The sequence below is a fragment of the Doryrhamphus excisus genome, chromosome 15, assembly GCF_030265055.1.
Source record: "Doryrhamphus excisus isolate RoL2022-K1 chromosome 15, RoL_Dexc_1.0, whole genome shotgun sequence".
In the NCBI taxonomy this organism is placed as follows: domain Eukaryota; kingdom Metazoa; phylum Chordata; class Actinopteri; order Syngnathiformes; family Syngnathidae; genus Doryrhamphus; species Doryrhamphus excisus.
In genome coordinates this window covers 3,295,001-3,314,104 of record NC_080480.1, presented here as the reverse complement: position 1 = coordinate 3,314,104, position 19,104 = coordinate 3,295,001, and the positions used below count along the sequence as shown (strand labels likewise).

Genomic DNA, 19,104 nt, shown 5'->3' with positions numbered 1-19,104 from the left:
TGAGACACACAAGCACCAGAATTAATCGCCCGAAATCTGCTTTTTTCGTAGGTTTGAATGATCTCACAACAATAATCCCTACACGAGCGACTGTTTGCTGTAAATCTGGCCAATCTAAAACTCCACTCTTAACCCTCAATGCCACTTCCTGTATGCCCCACCCTGCTTGCTCCCCTGACACCGGAACACATTTATATTACATTATATATGTCTTAAATGGCTTATTTTCTCTTATTATGTCGACTATGTTGGTGTAATATGAGTGAAAAGGTGAATATAGGGGTGTTATTTCATGCCAAGAGGGCTCTAATAATGTATTTGGGTGAGGTTTTCTATTCTATAACTAAGAAAATAGTTATAGAATAGAATTTGGGGTAATTTGAGTGTAATTTGAATGTAAAGGTAAACTATAGGGGTGTTATTTCATGTCTAGAGAGCTCTAATAATCTTAAGTTTTAAACAGGTTTTCATTGCTCTAACTATGAAAATAATAATTTCTATGCATTTTCAAGCTAAGAAGCGAATGTTTTGTTTAATGGAGGTTCCACTTGCTACACTCAGGACTATAGAGACCCCTTTTTCAGATGGTCTAGGTCACCCCCTTTTTGGTTCTGGACTGCATTCAAAGTAAACAGACCCCATAATTATCATTATGTTGTTATGTCTTGTTAAGTAATATTTTTGCAGTAATGACTGAGGAAGTACTGCACCAAGTACTCATTGTCAGGTCTTTGTACTATTGTGCATTATGATGAGCCATTCCCCAGGCAGGGGGCGGGAGAGAACAACCAACAGTAGTCTTGGAAAGTCAGCAGCACCACCTCCTTCTCTGCTGCCTCCTCAGGACGCTCCTGAAGTGAGCCGCACTGCTTGGGAAGAACCAGGACCCAAAAGGAACCGGGAGGGGGGGGAGATACTGGATAACTATTAGGACACATTTGGTGTTAATGATTTTAGAAGTATTACTTGGATTTTAAATTGTTTGCGCACGTTGGATTGTTTGGGTGACTTTATTGGACACGGTTTTTGCGCACCAGTGTGACGCACAGCGCAGATTGACGCTCATAAATTGTGGATTTTTATTTTTATTTTTATTTTTTTTTTAATGAAAAACACCCAAAAACAGTATCTACTGCCTGATCACTTCTTCTCCGTCATTTCCATCGAGGACCGGACCGCTTGAGACGCGCACCGCGCTCCGCAACACCGTCCCCCAACCCCCTCCAGAGCGCACACCGCCGAGGACCGCGGGCCTCCGGAGCCTCCATAAATGCTCGGCCCGTCGCAGAGGCTCCAGGCTGGGCGGCAAGATGAGCTCCACCGTGCAGCTGCTGCTCGCATTACTGGCGACGTGTGTGCCGTTTGGCGTGGCCGAGGTGAGTTGGCGTCACGCAACTTTTAGGGGGGGGTCTGCTCGCTGGTCAATTCATTAGGTACACCTGCACCGTTAGACGCCTATGTTTATAATATCTTTATCTCCAATATAATATTTGCCATAAGTATATAGTATTTTGCCATAATACACATATAATACTTGAAAAATACTCTTTTCCAGGAAGGGTGTTTTCCAATTTTTACTGTTTTTAAAAAAAAAAAAGTCAGAATATTTCAATTTTCTTCTTAAAGGGGCCCGAAAAAGCAAATTTTTTGGCCGTTTGTATTGAGTTGTGGACTCCTGTAGAGCAGCTACACACAATAACCAGAAACAGAAAGCACTCTAGTTCTTCCAGAATCTGCACCTATTCAGCTGTATTTCTTTCGATTTCATGGTTCCAGTCCACGGTGTACCCCGCCTCTCGCCCGAAGACAGCTGGGATAGGCTCCAGCATACCCGCGTCCTTCATGACCCTTTAAAATGTCAAATCAATGCTACTAAAATTATGATCGTTTTTTTTTTGGTTAGAACGTGACTTTTTTTCCTCTCAGGATTCTCGTAAAATAATTTTTAAGTTTCAATTTTTTTCTCGTAATTGAGCTTTAATTCCTGCGATATTTTTGATTCGATGCTTATAATATTGTAACTTTTTATGCAAGCTTATGTTCCAATAATTACGACTTTTTTGTGTATTTTCTTGACTATTTCACCTTTACTTTACCTCATAATCGTATTCTGGTAAAATTATTATTATTTAAAATTATTATTAAAATTATTGCTGTTTTTGTTACCTAACTTTTTTTCTTTTAATATTTTGACTTTATTCTTCAAAAAAATTGAGCTCATTGCTCATTTTTGCTGTTGTTTTTTTTTGTTAAATGATATGTGCTTTGGGGGCGACACGAGGGTCGAGTGGTTAGCGCGCAGACCTCACAGCTAGGAGACCAGGGTTCAATTCCACCCTCGGCCATCTCTGTGTGGAGTTTGCATGTTCTCCCTCGTGTATGCGTGTTTTTTTTCTCCGGGTACTCCGGTTTCCTCCTACATTCCAAAAAAAACATGCTAGGCTAATTAGCGACTCCAAATTGTCCATAGGTATGAATGTGAGTGTGAATGGTTGTTTGTCTATATGTGCCCTGTGATTGGCTGGCCACCAGTCCAGGGTGTACCCCGCCTCTCGCCCGAAGACACCTGGGATAGGCTCCAGCACCCCCCGCGACCCTCGTAAGGATAAGCGGTAGAAAATGAATGAATGAATGAGTTCTCCTCCTATTTTGTGTGGAAGTGGTAACTTTTTGGCTTCTTATTTTGTCTTTCCCCATCCACGGCCATCTCTGTGTGGAGTTTGCATGTTCTCCCCGTGCATGCGTGGGTTTTCTCCGGGTGCTCCGGTTTCCTCTCACATTCCAAAAACATGCTAGGTTAATTAGCGACTCCAAATTGTCCATAGGTATGAATGTGAGTGTGAATGGTTGTTTGTCTATATGTGCCCTGTGATTGGCTGGCCACCAGTCCAGGGTGTACCCCGCCTCTCGCCCCAAGACAGCTGGGATAGGCTCCAGCACCCCCGCGACTCTCGTGAGGAAAAAGCGGTAGAAAATGAATAATATTACAACATAACTATTATGGGCAGTAAAGCTATATTTAATACTTAATAGATCAGCCATGAACTGTATCTATAAGAATATTGCTCAAGGGTACTTCCTCTCTCATTGTGCACCTTCCAGATGTTCCCACAAACCGTAACTTCATAGCAAAGTGTTTGTTCTGCAGCAAGAGGAAGTACAATATATCACCCTTAAGAGTATAAAAACTATAAACGGTACAGCAGATGACAAAGTACTGACCTGTGACTGCTGTGTCACTTGACGCTAAACGGTACGCGTACATAGTATATGTCGGCGTAACATCACATCACATCACGAGGATGTCGGATCATGCTAAAATAAAACAAGCAGGATGCGTTGCGCTGAGGTCACACAGGAAGTGCTTTAAAAACCAAGTTGAATAGCATTGACCCTGGTGTGTACATTGGAGGAAACATTGTAAACGACAATGGCGCCGTGCTACCATGCATGGAGTGCATATAAGCGCTGCTGTTCTGTTACTTTAGTTATTTGTTTCATGAAGGTAACAAAAAAAATCGCAGAAATCGGGGCTAGTTGCTCAAACCAAAACAGCAAAAAAGAGAAGTAACCCTAACCTGAAAAAGACACACAACGCGGTGCAAGGTTTGCACTGTCAAACAACAACACTGCATCCATGCTGCAGCACATTACCAGGAAGCACACTGCATGCGGATTTACACAGTAAACAACCAGAAACAATGGTAATGGTTTAATTTCATTTGAACATGCATCAGATTACAATTGAGTGCCATCCCATAATCAGTTCACAGTTCCACATGTCCAAAAGGAGTAGGAAGAAGCAAAGCTTATTAAATCCTACCCCTCCATCTAGTACTTTTACAATCAGGAACTGTTACATTTGTTCACTTCCTGCTTTCATAATATAATTTTAATTTATTTAAATTTAATTTAATGTTTTTTTTTTAAACTTAATTTTATTTATTTATTTGTATTTTTTTGTCCCGTACCGAAGATTGGGAACACAGGGGTTCGAGTCTCCGCTTGGGCATCTCAGGTCCTCCCCATGCATGCGTTGGTTTTCTCCAGTTTCCTCTGTCCAAAAACATGCATGACGCCCAACGACAGCTGGGATAGGCTCCAGCATACCCGTGACCTTAGTGAGGATAAGCGGCATTGAAAACGGATGGCACCAAACATGAATAAGGACACTAACAGACCTGCCATACTTGATGTATAGTAAAGTTTATGGTGGTTAAAATAAAATGAAATATTATTATTATTAATGATAATAATAAATAATAAAAAATAAAAATAATAAAAAATAAATAATAAAAAATAAATAATAATAAATAATTCAATAAGATTCCTTAAATATTTTGTAGTAAACCTGCACTTTGTATTATTATTAGCCATGACTATGGCTCTCTAGACATAAAAATAGCACCCCTATATGCACCGTTACGCTTGCAATACCCAATAATGCAGACATAAAAAGACTCGTTCTTGTGTGTGTTGCTGTAAATGTGTAGCGGTGACGCTGACAGGAAGTGACGTCAGGCGTTTAAGGAGTTGAGTTGTAGATTGGCGCGGGTTCCAGCTCCGATAGCAGCTCATGTTAACGAGTATTGTGGCTGTTTTGAGATCATTCAAACCTGCAATACTCACTGAATATTACTGTTAAAATTACTGACACCTAGTGACCAGTGTAGAATACTACATAACATCACAGTGTTTTTGAATGCATCCTCTGAATGCCTTATATTTGTATTTTAGTTAATTTTCCGACTCGGAATATTAAATGTGGGCATTAAACATTTAAATACATCACACACCGGATATTATTAGCTGTCATTTTTATTAAGAACAGTCAAGCAAAAGGGGAAATACTAGAACCTTGTGGGAGTCAAGCAAAAGGGGAAATACTGAAACCTCGGGGCTAAAAATGACTTTATGACAACACCCGTGAACAAATAGCTCAATTGGCTTCCAGGCTGACATGAAAGTGAAACATAACATATACTGTATGATGTATGACTAGCAAGCCCTGACACCCATCTTTCATTTTTTTTATGTCTTCTGTAGGCAGCGCATTTAAAAGGAAAACTGCGCTTTTGACGGTGCAGGCTGAGTGAAAGTTTAAAAAGGACTTTGATGTATACAAGCGGGAAATCCCGGAGTTGAACTTTTTGGAAGTTGGAATGAGACTTCAAACGCTTTTATTATCGTAAAAAAACGGCTTTGAGTCACACACGGTGTTTGACTCCTGAATCTGAGCTCAAGAATGGAACTTCAACGAGGGAGCGCCACAGAACGAAAGACGTGTAATTGGAAAAATTAGTCATTAATTGAGGAATATGTGTATTATTGTAGTTTAGAGTAGTGTAGAACTGCACATAAATATTATGTAGTATTTCTTTTGGTGAGGTTTAATGTTGTTATTAGTGTATGTCCGATAATTAGCAGTGCGGTATTAGCATAAAAATTGGTCGACATCGGTATCAGATTTTCCGCCATGTTAAAATGAAATTTTATTATGTTATTATGTTATTATGTTCAATTAAAAATTGTATAATATCGGCATATCAGTTCTTTATTATATATTATTATTATGACATATAGTATATATATATATATCACAACTTTAGATTCAGTTTAACAATTTAGTCTAATAGTTCTCATAGACGGGCTGCGCGGTGGTCATGTGGTTAGCGTGTAGACCTCACAGCTCGGAGACCCGGGTTCAATTCCACCCTCGGCATGTTCTCCCCGTGCATGCTAGGTTAATTAGTGACTGCAAATTGTCCATAGGTATGAATGTGAGTGTGAATGGTTGTTTGTCTACATGTGCCATGTGATTGGCTGGACTCCTGTGATTGGCTGGGTGTACCGCCTCTCGCCCGAAGACAGCTGGGGTAGGCTCCAGCATCCTTCCGCGACCCTCGTGAGGATAAGCGGTAGAAAATAATCGAATGAGCTTCTCATAGAAGGCCTTCTTAGCACACTCACATAGCACAATCGCAGTTGTGCAACACTTACATAAGACTGATGTGGACTGAAAAATACTGGGACAAGAGGCATATGCACAAAAGATGGCATACGCATGAATCTCACTCTCTCACACAAGCTTAACTTTCACTTTCACCCAAAAAAAATAACAAGTACTGTAGTCAAATATATTATCATACTTTTGATGTGACGTATTCTACAAAGGCATAAAGTATTCCACTTATGAAAAATCACTCCTGTTTTCCGGTGCAGCTTAAGTATTGTCAGCCATTCGCCCCCCCCCCCCCCCCCCCCCTTCCTAATTATATACGATTAGATGTTCCCACTCCTCCCCTGCAGACGTACCTGGCATTCCTCAATGTGTCCAGTAGACAGTCTGGGGCGGCACGCTTGTTTCGGATAAGCGGCTGCTGGATTCTGTCACATTTGGGAACCGTTTACATTAGCCGTTCTGAACTGGTTCAGAACCAACATCGCCCCTCAATGAATAACATCTCAAATGTTATCTTATATTTAAAGGAAAACTGCACTTTTTTGGGGGGTGGGGAACATGTTTTTCTGTTTCCTGTGTGTTTTAAAGATACTAAAAAAGCTAAAGAAAGATACTAAAGAAAGCTAAAATGAGGCAGCTAATTAATTCACGTAATGGGACACATACAAATTTAGCTATTAGAACACCTACAAAAATCTCCAACAAGGTTTTTTGGTCTTATTTACATGCTGTGACCAAGTAAAATTTATTATCACTTTTATTACTGACAATATTTTGCAATATTTTGATAATTTTAAGCATTATCGTAACTTCCTGCGGATGATGGGCAAAAAAAATTGTTTTCAACACAACACACGAGTTGCAAAGCTCATTATTATTAATATTAATATAATAATTAATAACAATAATATAATATTAATTATTATGACACAGTCGCTGTCTAAATGGCACGCACTACTCCAGCAGATATCTGCCGCTGTGTGGAGCATGCAATGTGTGTTCTTTCCTTTACCGCTTTGAGTCATTACATTTTTTTAGACCCACTGAGCACCCAAAAGTGAGAATCACTGGTTTAAGCAAACATTTGGAAACTGGTCCAATTTCTATGGTTATCATCACATGACAATACAATAACTATGCATGGTTTAGCATGATATTTAAGTTCATTCATTCATTCATTCATTTTCTACCGCTTTTTCCTCACAGGGCACATACAGACAAACAACCATTCACACTCACATTCATACCTATGGACAATTTGGAGTCGCTAATTAACCTAGCATGTTTTTGGAATGTGGGAGGAAACCGGAATACCCGGAGAAAACCCACGCATGCACGGGGAGAACATGCAAACTCCACACAGAGATGACCGAGGGTGGGGAAAGACAAAATAAGAAGCCAAAAAGTTACCACTTCCACACAAAATAGGAGGAGAACTCATTCATTCATTCATTTTCTACCGCTTATCCTCACGAGGGTCGCGGGGGGTGTTGGAGCCTATCCCAGCTGTCTTCGGGGGGAGAGGCGGGGTACACCCTGGACTGGTGGCCAGCCAATCACAGGGCACATATAGACAAACAACCATTCACACTCACATTCATACCTATGGACAATTTGGAGTCGCTAATTAACCTAGCATGTTTTATTTAGCATGTATATTTTTCTTTTTAGAATCTACCCAAAGTGTTTATTCAATAGTTCCTGCTTCGGAATAATTTCATGACAGGAGGCAGGGTTGTGAAAAGTAGGGCCCGTGTCCTATAATTAACATCACACACAATTATCCAAGCAGGCAGGTTTGCTCCGTTGGCAAGGAAAGGAAATAATGACCGCTCCTCAGGGGCATCTGCAGCTCCACAACACAGAGATGTGAGCGGAATTACAGCAGGCATTTCCCTTGCTGGACTGTTTGAGACTCGGAAAAGGCAAACAACAATGCAGGAAAAAGGCGTCTAGTTTGTATGGGCGCGCTCGGAATACCTGCTCATGCATGCATGGATGGCTGCTTCCTTTGGCTGAAACCTCATTAAAGACCACTGAGACATATACAGGATATTTAAAGTACAAGTTAATACTCTAACCAAACCAACTTTGCCCCTAAGAAATAATCTATTAATCTAATTAATCCATTCCACAAAGCTCCTTTTATGTGCAGAAAAGACTACCGAATGCTAATGAATGATCAATGAAGGGAATAAATGTACTTTTCATGTCACTTTTCCTTTATTGACTCAATAAAAAACTGCGATGTGGCAGCCAGGATCCACACAGACACCCCCTTCATGTTTTGCCATGAGTTAATTCTTGAATTCAGTAATGTTTCTCACTTTAAGTCTTTGCTTTTCTTTTGATCAAGGCTGCAAAATAACTCAAAATTGAGCCAAAATAAGTCGCAACACTATCGAATTCAAGAACTAACTCATGGCAAAACAGGAAGGTGGTGTCCGTGTTGATCTGTTGCCACATTGTGTCTTTGTCAACAATCACATCTTCAATTAAGGTAAATCTAAACTCCTATTATGCTCATTTTTCAGTCATTTGTATTGAGTTGTGGACTCCTATAGAGCAGCTACACACAATAACCACAAAGCAGTCCAGTGTAAAAAAGACTACCGAATGCTAATGACTGATCACTGAAGGGGATAAATGTACTTTTCACGTCACTTTTACTTTATTGAAGACTCGATTCTTGTAAAAAAACGGCGATGTGGCAGCCAGGATCCACACGGACACCCCCTTCGTGTTTTGCCATGAGTTAATTCTTGAATTCAGTAATGTTTCTCACTTTAGGTCTTTGCTTTTCTTTTGATCAAGGCTGCAAAATAACTCAAAATGGAGCCAAAATAATCCACAACACTATCAAAGTCAATTCAAGAAATAACTAATGGCAAAACAAGAAGGTGGTGTCCGTGTTGATCTTGTTGCCACATTGTGTCTTTGTCAACAATCACATCTTCAATGAAGGTAAATCTAAACTCCTATTATGCTCATATAAATGTACTTTTCATGTCACTTTTTACTTTATTGAAGACTCGATTCTTGTAAAAAAACAGCAGTGTTGTCTACACGGACACCCCCTTCGTGTTTTGCCATGAGTTAATTCTTGAATTCAGTAGTGTTTCTCACTTTAAGTCTTTGCTTTTCTTTTGATCAAGGCTGCAAAATAACCCAAAATGGAGCATTTTTCTGAAACATTGCACGTTTGCATTTGATTGTCTTCCAACTTAGTTCTTACTGTAACCAAAGCAACTTTGCCCCTAAGAAATAATCTATTAATCTAATTAATCCATTCCACAAAACTCCTTTTATGTGCAGAAAAGACTACCGAATGCTAATGAATGATCACTGAAGGGGATAAATGTACTTTTCATGTCACTTTTTACTTTATTGAAGTCTCGATTCTTGTAAAAAAAACGGCAGTGTTATCTACACGGACACCCCCTTCATGTTTTGCCATGAGTTAATTCTTGAATTCAGTAGTGATTCTCACTTTAAGTCTTTGCTTTTCTTTTGATCAAGGCTGCAAAATAACCCAAACTGGAGCCAAAATAAGTCGCAAATGCGAGCATTTTGAATTCAAGAAATAACTCATGGCAAAACAGGAAGGTGGTGTCTGCGTTCTTGTCGCATTGTCCGCGTTGTCTTTGCTTTTCTTTTGATCAAGGCTGCAAAATAACCCAAAATGGAGCATTTTTCTGAAACATTGCACGTTTGCATTTGATTGTCTTCCAACTTATCCACCCATCCATCGCCCCCCTCACCCCCCCGAGATCATTTTCAAAGCGAATGAAGCGAATCCCTCGCATTTGCAAGCAATGCGAGGAAGCGTCTCCACCCGTGTCTTATCCTTGTCCATTTGAACCCGTCTTTTATTCATCCATTATCCCTCCATTATTTGACATGCGCCTGCCTCCCTTCTCCTCTCCTTCTCCGTATCACTCCTTCCCCCACTTCCTGGCTCCTTCCTGACTCCTTTGACCCCTAAATGTTAGCAGATGAGAAGACACAACGCCAATAGTCATTCACCCCGCTCTTAGTGACCATTGTGTGTCCGCTTTGGTTAATACTCACCCCCCCTCTCCCGCCTCCTCACCCACTATCGCCACCCCTCTCGCCCATTAATGACTCCGGGGGGGTTAAACCCACAGTGGGCCCGTCATTACAATGCGCCGTGTTGCTAACATTTGGTGGTTTAAGGATTAATTCAGTGTTCTTTTAACATTTACTCAGTAAAAACAAATCAGCAATCAATCAGGTCCTGCACCGTCCCTTTAAAGGACAGGTACACATAAAAATACACATTTATTGAATATATTACAACTTTTTTTTCACTATGGACACTATTATGACATGTTTTGAAGTCTTGTGCAATGATTGTGTTGTGATCTGACAAATCTTAAGTAAGTTTGATCAAGTGTAATCTCACTCATGGGACTGTTTATAGATGCTTACATTTATCTGTGTGTATTTTTCAGGGGGATCCGCTTCCTGCAGCCCTGGTGGAGCTGGTTAGAAACAGTCCCATCTCCTCCATTGAGGACCTTCAGCTGCTTCTACTCACTGATTCCGTAGGTAAAGAACGCCTCAGTTGAACTCCTTACGCACACATCTGAACTGAAGTTAAGTGGATTATTGTTGTCTTGACCTGCACAAAAAAATAGAATTTGGCGATTCATTTATTAGCATTTATGGGGTCCTGTGGATTTAAAAGGTATGGGGTGTCCAAAGTGGGACCCACGGCTCTTTTTTTATTGGCACGCAGCACATTCTCAAAATAAAATTGAAGAAACTGAAGAAAAACTAAAAAATAGTAAAATAAAGTCAAAATATTAAGAGGAAAAATCATGTAATTTTAGTAGCATAACATTTTTTTCAAAATGTTTTTTTATGTTAATTTGTGGGAAATTAGCCCCCGGTGAAAAGAAAATTGATAACGATTATTAATAATGAAAAAAAAAGAAAAAGTTTAAAAATAAAGTCAAAATATTAAGAGGAAAAATCATGAAATTTTAGTAGCATAACATTGAAATATTGAATAAATTATATATTTAAAAAAATGTTTTTATGTTAATTTGTGGAAAATTAGCTCACGGTAAAAAGAAAATTGATAACGATTATTAATAAGAAAATAAAAATATTTAAAAAGAAACCGCAGGTGGATTTAAAAGGCACATTCTTAAAATAAAATTGAAGAAATGAAAGAAAACAAAAAGTGAAAAAAAAAGAAAAATAAAGTCAAAATATTAAGAGGAAAAATCATGTAATTTTAGTAGCATAACACTGAAATATTGAATAAAATATATATTTTAAAAATGTTTTTTATGTTAATTTTTGGAACATTAGCTCATGGTAAAAGGAAAATTTATATGTTTATGCTTTGTTGCAGATGAGGAGGAGGGAAACTCGGCAACAAATGGGGGTCACAGACTACCAAGGAGCCTCGGTAAGCCCCCCCTCCCCAACACCCCCCACCCCCCCACCCCCCGACCCCCACCCATTCTCATCCTTTTCAACATGTGTCACTTGCGTGAAAGATTATTTAGCTTTTGCCCCCCGCTATAGGAATATATTACACTGCTGAATTTTCTCATGTGCTGACCTGCCCCCCCCGAAATTAAATAACTGTCAATGTAGGATCCAATATAGTGACTAAAAATTTAAAAAACTGAAAAAAATGCTGATATTGTTTTTTTAGTTTTTATTTTTTTTTTGTCACGTACCGAAGTACGAGTACCATAGTAACTGTCAATATAGTGACTAAAAATCTAAAAAAAAACTAAAACTGACTAAAAACTAAAAAAATAAATGCTGATATTTTGCTTTTTTCCTCAAAAGATTACAACTGTTTTTCCTCTTAGTCTCCTAATATTTCAAAAATGATCTCTTTAATTGTACAATCAGTAACTGTTACATTTGTTCACTTCCTGCTTTCGTAATATAGTTTAAGGTTTTTTTCATTGTTTTTTTTATTTTTTGTCATGTACCAAAGTACGAGGTGATATGACCGTACAATGACATAATGGGTACCATAGTAACTGAAATTAAAAAAATTAAAAAAGTAACTAAAAATTAAAAAACTAAAACTGACTAAAAACTAAAAAAATAAATGCTGATATATTTTTATTTTTTTAAAATTTTTTTTGTCAGGTGATATGACCATACAATGACATAATGGGCACCATAGTAACTGTCAATATAGTGACTAAAAAACTAAAACTGACTAAAAGACTAAAAAAATAAATGCTGATATTTAGCATTTTTCTCAAAAGATTACAACTGTTTTTCCTCTTTGTTTCCTAATATTTCAAAAATTATCTCTTTAATTGCATTCCATCATACGAAAGGGCCAATAAATTAGCTCCGCGCCACACTTTGGACATACCTGCCATATAAAGAGTAAGAAAAGTCACATGTGATAATGTGTGTACGTGCATGTCGTGATAAATATACACATGCATGATACTGCTACTAGGACTCCGGAGTGCTGGCATGGAGGATTCCTGATTTTCCTCATGAATGAAGACATCCTCCATCTTCATTAGGCCGCCTCTCCGGGTCTTGATTAATGTGACAAGTATGATCTTAGTGACACGCTGAAATCTTTCCCATTAACCTTTTTTTTTGTTTGGCGTCGGTCTACAACAGCTGGAGCGACGTGAAGGATTCGCACTAGCATAGGGATACAAACGGCCTCACATGAAACCACATGTTCAATACTAATTTATTTTTAACACTTTTGCAGTTTGAGATTTCATTCCCAGTCAATGCGCCATCTTGTTATGTGTCCACAAGTACATGTTGCGCAACTCTGATTGTGCTACGTGAGTGTCAGGAAGACTAGCTTACAGTCTTTTTAACACTTTTGCAGTTTGAGATTTCATTCCCAGTCAGTGCGCCATCTTGTTATGTGTCCACAAGTACATGTTGCGCAACTCTGATTGTGCTACGTGAGTGTCAGGAAAACTAGCTTACAGTCTTTTTAACACTTTTGCAGTTTGAGATTTAATTCCCAGTCAGTGCGCCATCTTGTTATGTGTCCACAAGTACATGTTGCGCAACTCTGATTGTGCTACGTGAGTGTCAGGAAGGCTACCTTACAGTCTTTTTACTTTGCAGTTTGAGATTTCATTCCCAGTCAGTGCACCATCTTGTTATGTGTCCACGAGTACATGTTGCGCAACTCTGATTGTGCTACGTGAGTGTCAGGAAAACTAGCTTACAGTCTTTTTAACACTTTTGCAGTTTGAGATTTAATTCCCAGTCAGTGCGCCATCTTGTTATGTGTCCACAAGTACATGTTGCGCAACTCTGATTGTGCTACGTGAGTGTCAGGAAGACTAGCTTACAGTCTTTTTAACACTTTTGCAGTTTGAGATTTCATTCCCAGTCAATGCGCCATCTTGTTATGTGTCCACAAGTACATGTTGCGCAACTCTGATTGTGCTACGTGAGTGTCAGGAAGACTAGCTTACAGTCTTTTTAACACTTTTGCAGTTTGAGATTTCATTCCCAGTCAGTGTGCCATCTTGTTATGTGTCCGCAAGTACATGTTGCACAACTCTGATTGTGCTACGTGAGTGTCAGGAAGACTAGCTTACAGTCTTTTTAACACTTTTGCAGTTTGAGATTTCATTCCCAGTCAATGCGCCATCTTGTTATGTGTCCACAAGTACATGTTGCGCAACTCTGATTGTGCTACGTGAGTGTCAGGAAAACTAGCTTACAGTCTTTTTAACACTTTTGCAGTTTGAGATTTCATTCCCAGTCAGTGCGGCATCTTGTTATGTGTCCGCAAGTACATGTTGCGCAACTCTGATTGTGCTACGTGAGTGTCAGGAAGACTAATAATGTGTAATAATAATAATAATAATAATAATAATATCTAACACTCACAATCTTGACCCTGTCGTCTCTCAGTTGCCCAGCCAGCGCAGCAAGCTGTGTGTAAAGTTCGCACCGAGGTGGTGGAAGTCACCAGGGCCATGTTAGACCGGAGCAACGCTAACTTCCTGTTATGGCCGCCATGTGTTGAGGTGCAGCGCTGCTCTGGATGCTGCAACACCAAAAGCCTGCAGTGTGTCCCTGTTGTCACACACACACGATACCTGCAGGTGAGAAAGTACACACTACCAAGTACACATGGTAATGGGTAATGGTTTAATTTCATTTGAACATGCATCAGATTACAATTGAGTGCCATCCCATAATCAGTTCACAGTTCCACATGTCCAAAAGGAGTAGGAAGAAGCAAAGCTTATTAAATCCTACCCCTCCATCTGGTACTTTTACAATCAGTAACTGTTACATTTGTTCACTTCCTGCTTTCCTAGTATAATTTTGATTTATTGTAATTTCATTTAATTTTATTTAATTTTATTTAATTTTTTGTCATGTACCTGTCTTTTTAATATAATTTAAATTACTTGTAAATATTATATTATATATTAGAATTTTTATTTTTTTAATTTATTTTTACGAGGTGATATGACCATACAATGACATAATGGGTACCATAGTAACTGTCAATGTAGTGACTAAAGAACTAAAACTGACTAAAAATTAAAAAACTAAAAAAAATAAATGCTGACATTTTGCATTTTTCCCTCAAAAGATTGCAACTGTTTTTCCTCTTCCTCTCCTAATATTTAAAAAATTATCTCTTTAATTGTACAATCAGTAACTGTTACATTTGTTCACTTCCTGCTTTCCTAATATAGTTTAAGTATTTTTTAGTGTTTTTTTTCAATTTTTTGGCACGTACCAAAGTACAAGGTGATATGACCATACAATGACATAATGGGTACCATAGTAACTGAAATAAAAAAAAAATTAAAAAAAGTAACTAAAAATTAAAAAAAACAAAAACTGACTAAAAACTAAAAAAAATAAATGCTGATATTTTGCATTTTTCCCTCAAAAGATTACAACTGTTTTTCCTCTTCGTCTCCTAATATTTCAAAAATGATCTCTTTAATTGTACAATCAGTAACTGTTACATTTGTTCACTTCCTGCTTTCCTAATATAGTTTAAGATTTTTTTTGTTTTTTTTTTAAATTTTTTGTCACGTATATGATATTTTGCATTTTTCCTCAAGAGATTACAACTGTTTTTCCTCTTTGTCTCCTAATATTTCAAATATAAATAATATTTATAAATATATATAATATATTATATAATATATGTATATATATAATATGTAATAATAATAATATTTATAAAAATATAAATAATATTTCTCTTTAATTGTATTCCAACATACGAAAGGCCAATAAATTAGCCCCGGGGCACACTTTGGACATCCCTGCCATATAGTGTATATCCAACATTTCAACAATAGGATAACTGTGTTCGATCCCCTAGGTGATGAAGATCGAGTACATCAACAAAAGACCTATTTACGCCAAAGCGGTGGTGTCGGTTGTGGACCACGTTGAGTGCCGATGTCAGCCTGCTCCACGACCGCCGGTGCTGAAGAGAAAGTCCTCTCGCCGACATCACGGCCACAAGGACCAGCATCGAAACCAGACTCTAAGTCAAGGACAAGGACAGGTATGTTCCGCCATCGATTATTGTCCGTATTGGACATCGCTGAGTTCTCCACATCGTGATGTTGAATTCCACCATTCAGGTGAAGCTGCACTCCAAAGATGAGCTGCATCAGTGGGATGAGCTGAAACAGAACCAGGGTTCTGTTCTGGTGGACCTCCTGGAGCAACACTGGAGCCCCAGAGGAGACACCTTCACTCAGCCCGGAGAAGGCTACAGCATCGCAGGAGGGGAAACATCTCCATCTGAAGAGGTTCTCTTTGCCCCGCGTTGGACGCATAACTCCACGGGGTTCATTGACACGAAGGAGACCAACGGAAGCAACAAGACTCTACCTTCTTCACTGGATCACGTTGGTTTCAACAAAACATTAGACGGTGGTCAGGGATTGGTGCTCAGCAGCAGCCATGATGGAACCGAGGGTGAAGGTACTCAAATCAAACACCCACACTCCAACCATGTTACTCAGAAACCTCAAGTTTCCAAGTGGAGTCCACTTGAGGAAACCAGGTTTGGGAGCAGGTCCGGACCCACCAAAGAACCCAACCCGGAGCCTCGGGAACAGGCCAGGCGAAGAAACAACAAGACACCGGAGGAGGTGAAAATATTGCAGATTGCGGAGAAAAGGTTAAAGGAGGAGAGAAAGGAGCTACTCCTCCTGCACAAGAGGTTGGACCAAGAGAAGGAGGTGCTGAAGCAACAGCAAAAGAAGCGAGAGGAGGAAGACGGGCACCTCCTCGGTAGGCATCGGCATCTGCCAACAACCCCCCCTCGGCCAGGTAAAATGCTGTATTCTTTGTGTGAAAATGTATAATATTGGTAAATATGCATAGTGGACATGTTAGCATGTTAGCATGTTAGCATTGGGACAACTCTCCCAATGCTAACATCATTCATTTTCTACCGCTTATCCTCACGAGGGTGGCAGGGGTGCTGGAGCCTATCCCAGCTGTCTTCAGGGCAAGAGGCGGGGTACACCCTGGACTGGTGGCCAGCCAATCACAGGGCACAAAAAGACAAACAACCATTCACACTCACAATTTGGAGTGGCCAATTAACTTAGCATAAACCTGGGTTAGAAATATGAGAATACATAGTCAGTGATTTTTATGCTTGACACATGACATCTTTTATTATTTTATGTTTTTATGATTTTCTCTTTTTTTTATTATTTTTTATTATTATTATTATTATTATTTTATTATTATTTTTTTTAGTATTATTATTATTTTATTATTAATAATAATAATAATAACAATAATTTTCTCTTTTTAAATATATCTATTATATATATTTTTTAATTAATTATTAATTTATTTTAAATATAATTTAATATAAAACATTTTTTATGGGCCTGCAAGCAAAGCGCAGTTATTCCTCATACATTCATTTTCTACCGCTTATCCTCACGAGGGTCATGGGTATGCTGGTGGTATGACTGGTGGCCAGCCAATCACAGGGCACATATAGACAAACAACCATTCACACTCACATTCATACCTATGGACAATTTGGAGTCGCTAATTAACCTAGCATGTTTTTGGGAATGTGGGAGGAAACCGGAGTACCCGGAAGAACATGCAAACTCCACACAGAGATGGCCGAGGGTGGAATTGAACTCGGTTCTCCTAGCTGTGAGGTCTGCGCGCTAACCACTAGACCGCCGTGCAGCCCCTATATTAGGTCTTAATTTCACCCATTATGTCTCCTACATTGTCTACAAACTGTACTGTAGGGGTGTTATTCTATGTCTTGAGGGCTCTAATAATGTTAAAAACCGTATTTAGAAGATCATGAACAAGTATGACTACAAAAATATTTCAATATCACTTATTATTCTTTGTAAAGAAATGTTGTTTATATAATAACAAAACTGTGGTCACTTAAACATGTTTAATATTCCGTCCCTCAGTAATCCATTATCCCTTCCATCCCACAGAGACAACAACGATGGCCATCAAACAGCATTCGCCGGTTCCACCCGGGCCCAGACCTCCGGGGCATCCCAAGAAAAGGATGAGAAAGAATCGCAAACGGATAAGCAAGGCAGCTATGAGAGCGATGCTAATGTAACGGCTGGGAGGATCCAGGTGAGGTGACACATAAATAAGTCAAATATGTATGAGGAAAACGGCTGCATGGTGGTGGAGTGGTTAGCGTACAGACCTCACAGCTGGGAGACCCAGGTTCAATCCCACTCCCGGCCATCTCTGTGTGGAGTTTGCATGTTCTCCCCGTGCATGCGTGGGTTTTCTCCGGGTCCTCCGGTTTCCTCCCACATTCCAAAAACATGCTAGGTTAATTAGCGACTCCAAATTGTCCATAGGTATGAATGTGAGTGTGAATGGTTGTTTGTCTATATGTGCCCTGTGATTGGCTGGCCACCAGTCCAGGGTGTACCCCGGCCTCTCCCCCACGAAGACAGCTGGGATAGGCTCCAGCAACCCCCATGATGACCCTCGTGAAGATAAGCGTACAAAATGAATGAATGAATGTCTACTATATTGGATAATAGGAGTGTAAAGATGACTATAGGGGTGTTATGTCATGGCTAGAGGTCTTTAATAATGTTAAAACCGTATTTATAAGGTTGTAAACAAGTTTTCTATGCTCTAAGTATGAAAATATTTAATGTATGATAAAGGAATCCTAATTCTGGAACCAATTAACCGCCATAAATGAGGGTTCAGTGCCCCGCCTCTTGCCCTGAAGACAGCTGGGATAGGCTCCAGTACCCCCTGCGACCCTCGTGAGGATAAGCGTACAAAATGAATGAATGAATGTCTACTATATTGGGTGATAGGAGTGTAAAGATGACTATAGGGGTGTTATGTCATGGCTAGAGGTCTTTAATAAAGTTAAAACCGTATTATAAGGTTGTAAAATATTTAATATATAATAAAGGAATGCTAATTCTGGAACCAATTAACCGCCATAAATGAGGGATCAGTGCCTCGCCTCTTGCCCCGAAGACACCTGGGATAGGCTCCAGCACCCCCTGCCACCCTCGTGAGGATAAGCGGTAGAAAATGAATGAATGAATGTCTACTATATTGGATAATAGTGTAGAGTGTAAAGGTGGCTATAGGGGTGTTATTTCATGTCTCGAGAGCTCTAATAATGTTAAATTTTGTTTTTTTTTTTAGTTTTTAATTAATTAATTAATTCATGAATAAGGAATCATACTTCATGGAAATTCACTTATCTTTTTATCTTGAGGATAAGCGGTAGAAAATGAATGAATGAATGTATGTATGAGGAATAACTGCACTTTGCTTGCAGGCCCATAAAAAAATTATATAAAAAAAACTAAAAGTGAGAAAATAATAAAAACATTTAAAAAAATAATAAAAGATGTCTTTTGTCAAGGATAAAAATCACTGACTATGTATTTTCATATTTTTCTAACCCAGGTTCCAATCAAAGTATTCATCCTCTGAGAAGCCATAACTACGCCACAGGATGAAGTGAGAAGAAAGAAAAAAATGGAATATTAAGAAAAAGGACTACACTTCATTTTAGCAGAAGTTGCAAGCCGGCGCCCAAAGACTTTGGAATGAATGTTTGCCGAACTTCCTGAAGTGGACAAAGCGGC

General features: G+C 39.0%; 1 protein-coding gene across 2 annotated transcripts in view; it reads left to right on the top strand.

The window, feature by feature from the left end:
• Window positions 1-733: 733 nt before the first annotated feature.
• pdgfbb (platelet-derived growth factor beta polypeptide b) overlaps window positions 734-19,104 on the top strand; it is an 18,790-nt gene continuing 419 nt past the window's right edge. The window contains exons 1-8 of one of the 2 annotated variants that reach the window (XM_058050232.1): window positions 734-1,376; window positions 10,438-10,534; window positions 11,349-11,405; window positions 13,880-14,073; window positions 15,324-15,512; window positions 15,592-16,288; window positions 17,449-17,599; window positions 18,923-19,104. The exon at window positions 18,923-19,104 is cut by the window's right edge and continues 419 nt beyond it. In XM_058050232.1, the coding sequence (XP_057906215.1) occupies window positions 1,311-1,376; window positions 10,438-10,534; window positions 11,349-11,405; window positions 13,880-14,073; window positions 15,324-15,512; window positions 15,592-16,288; window positions 17,449-17,582 (1,434 nt within the window). In that variant the 5' untranslated portion in view covers window positions 734-1,310 and the 3' untranslated portion in view covers window positions 17,583-17,599; window positions 18,923-19,104. The remainder of the gene's footprint in view (window positions 1,377-10,437; window positions 10,535-11,348; window positions 11,406-13,879; window positions 14,074-15,323; window positions 15,513-15,591; window positions 16,289-17,448; window positions 17,600-18,922) is intronic. The other variant, XM_058050233.1, reaches the window with a different exon arrangement.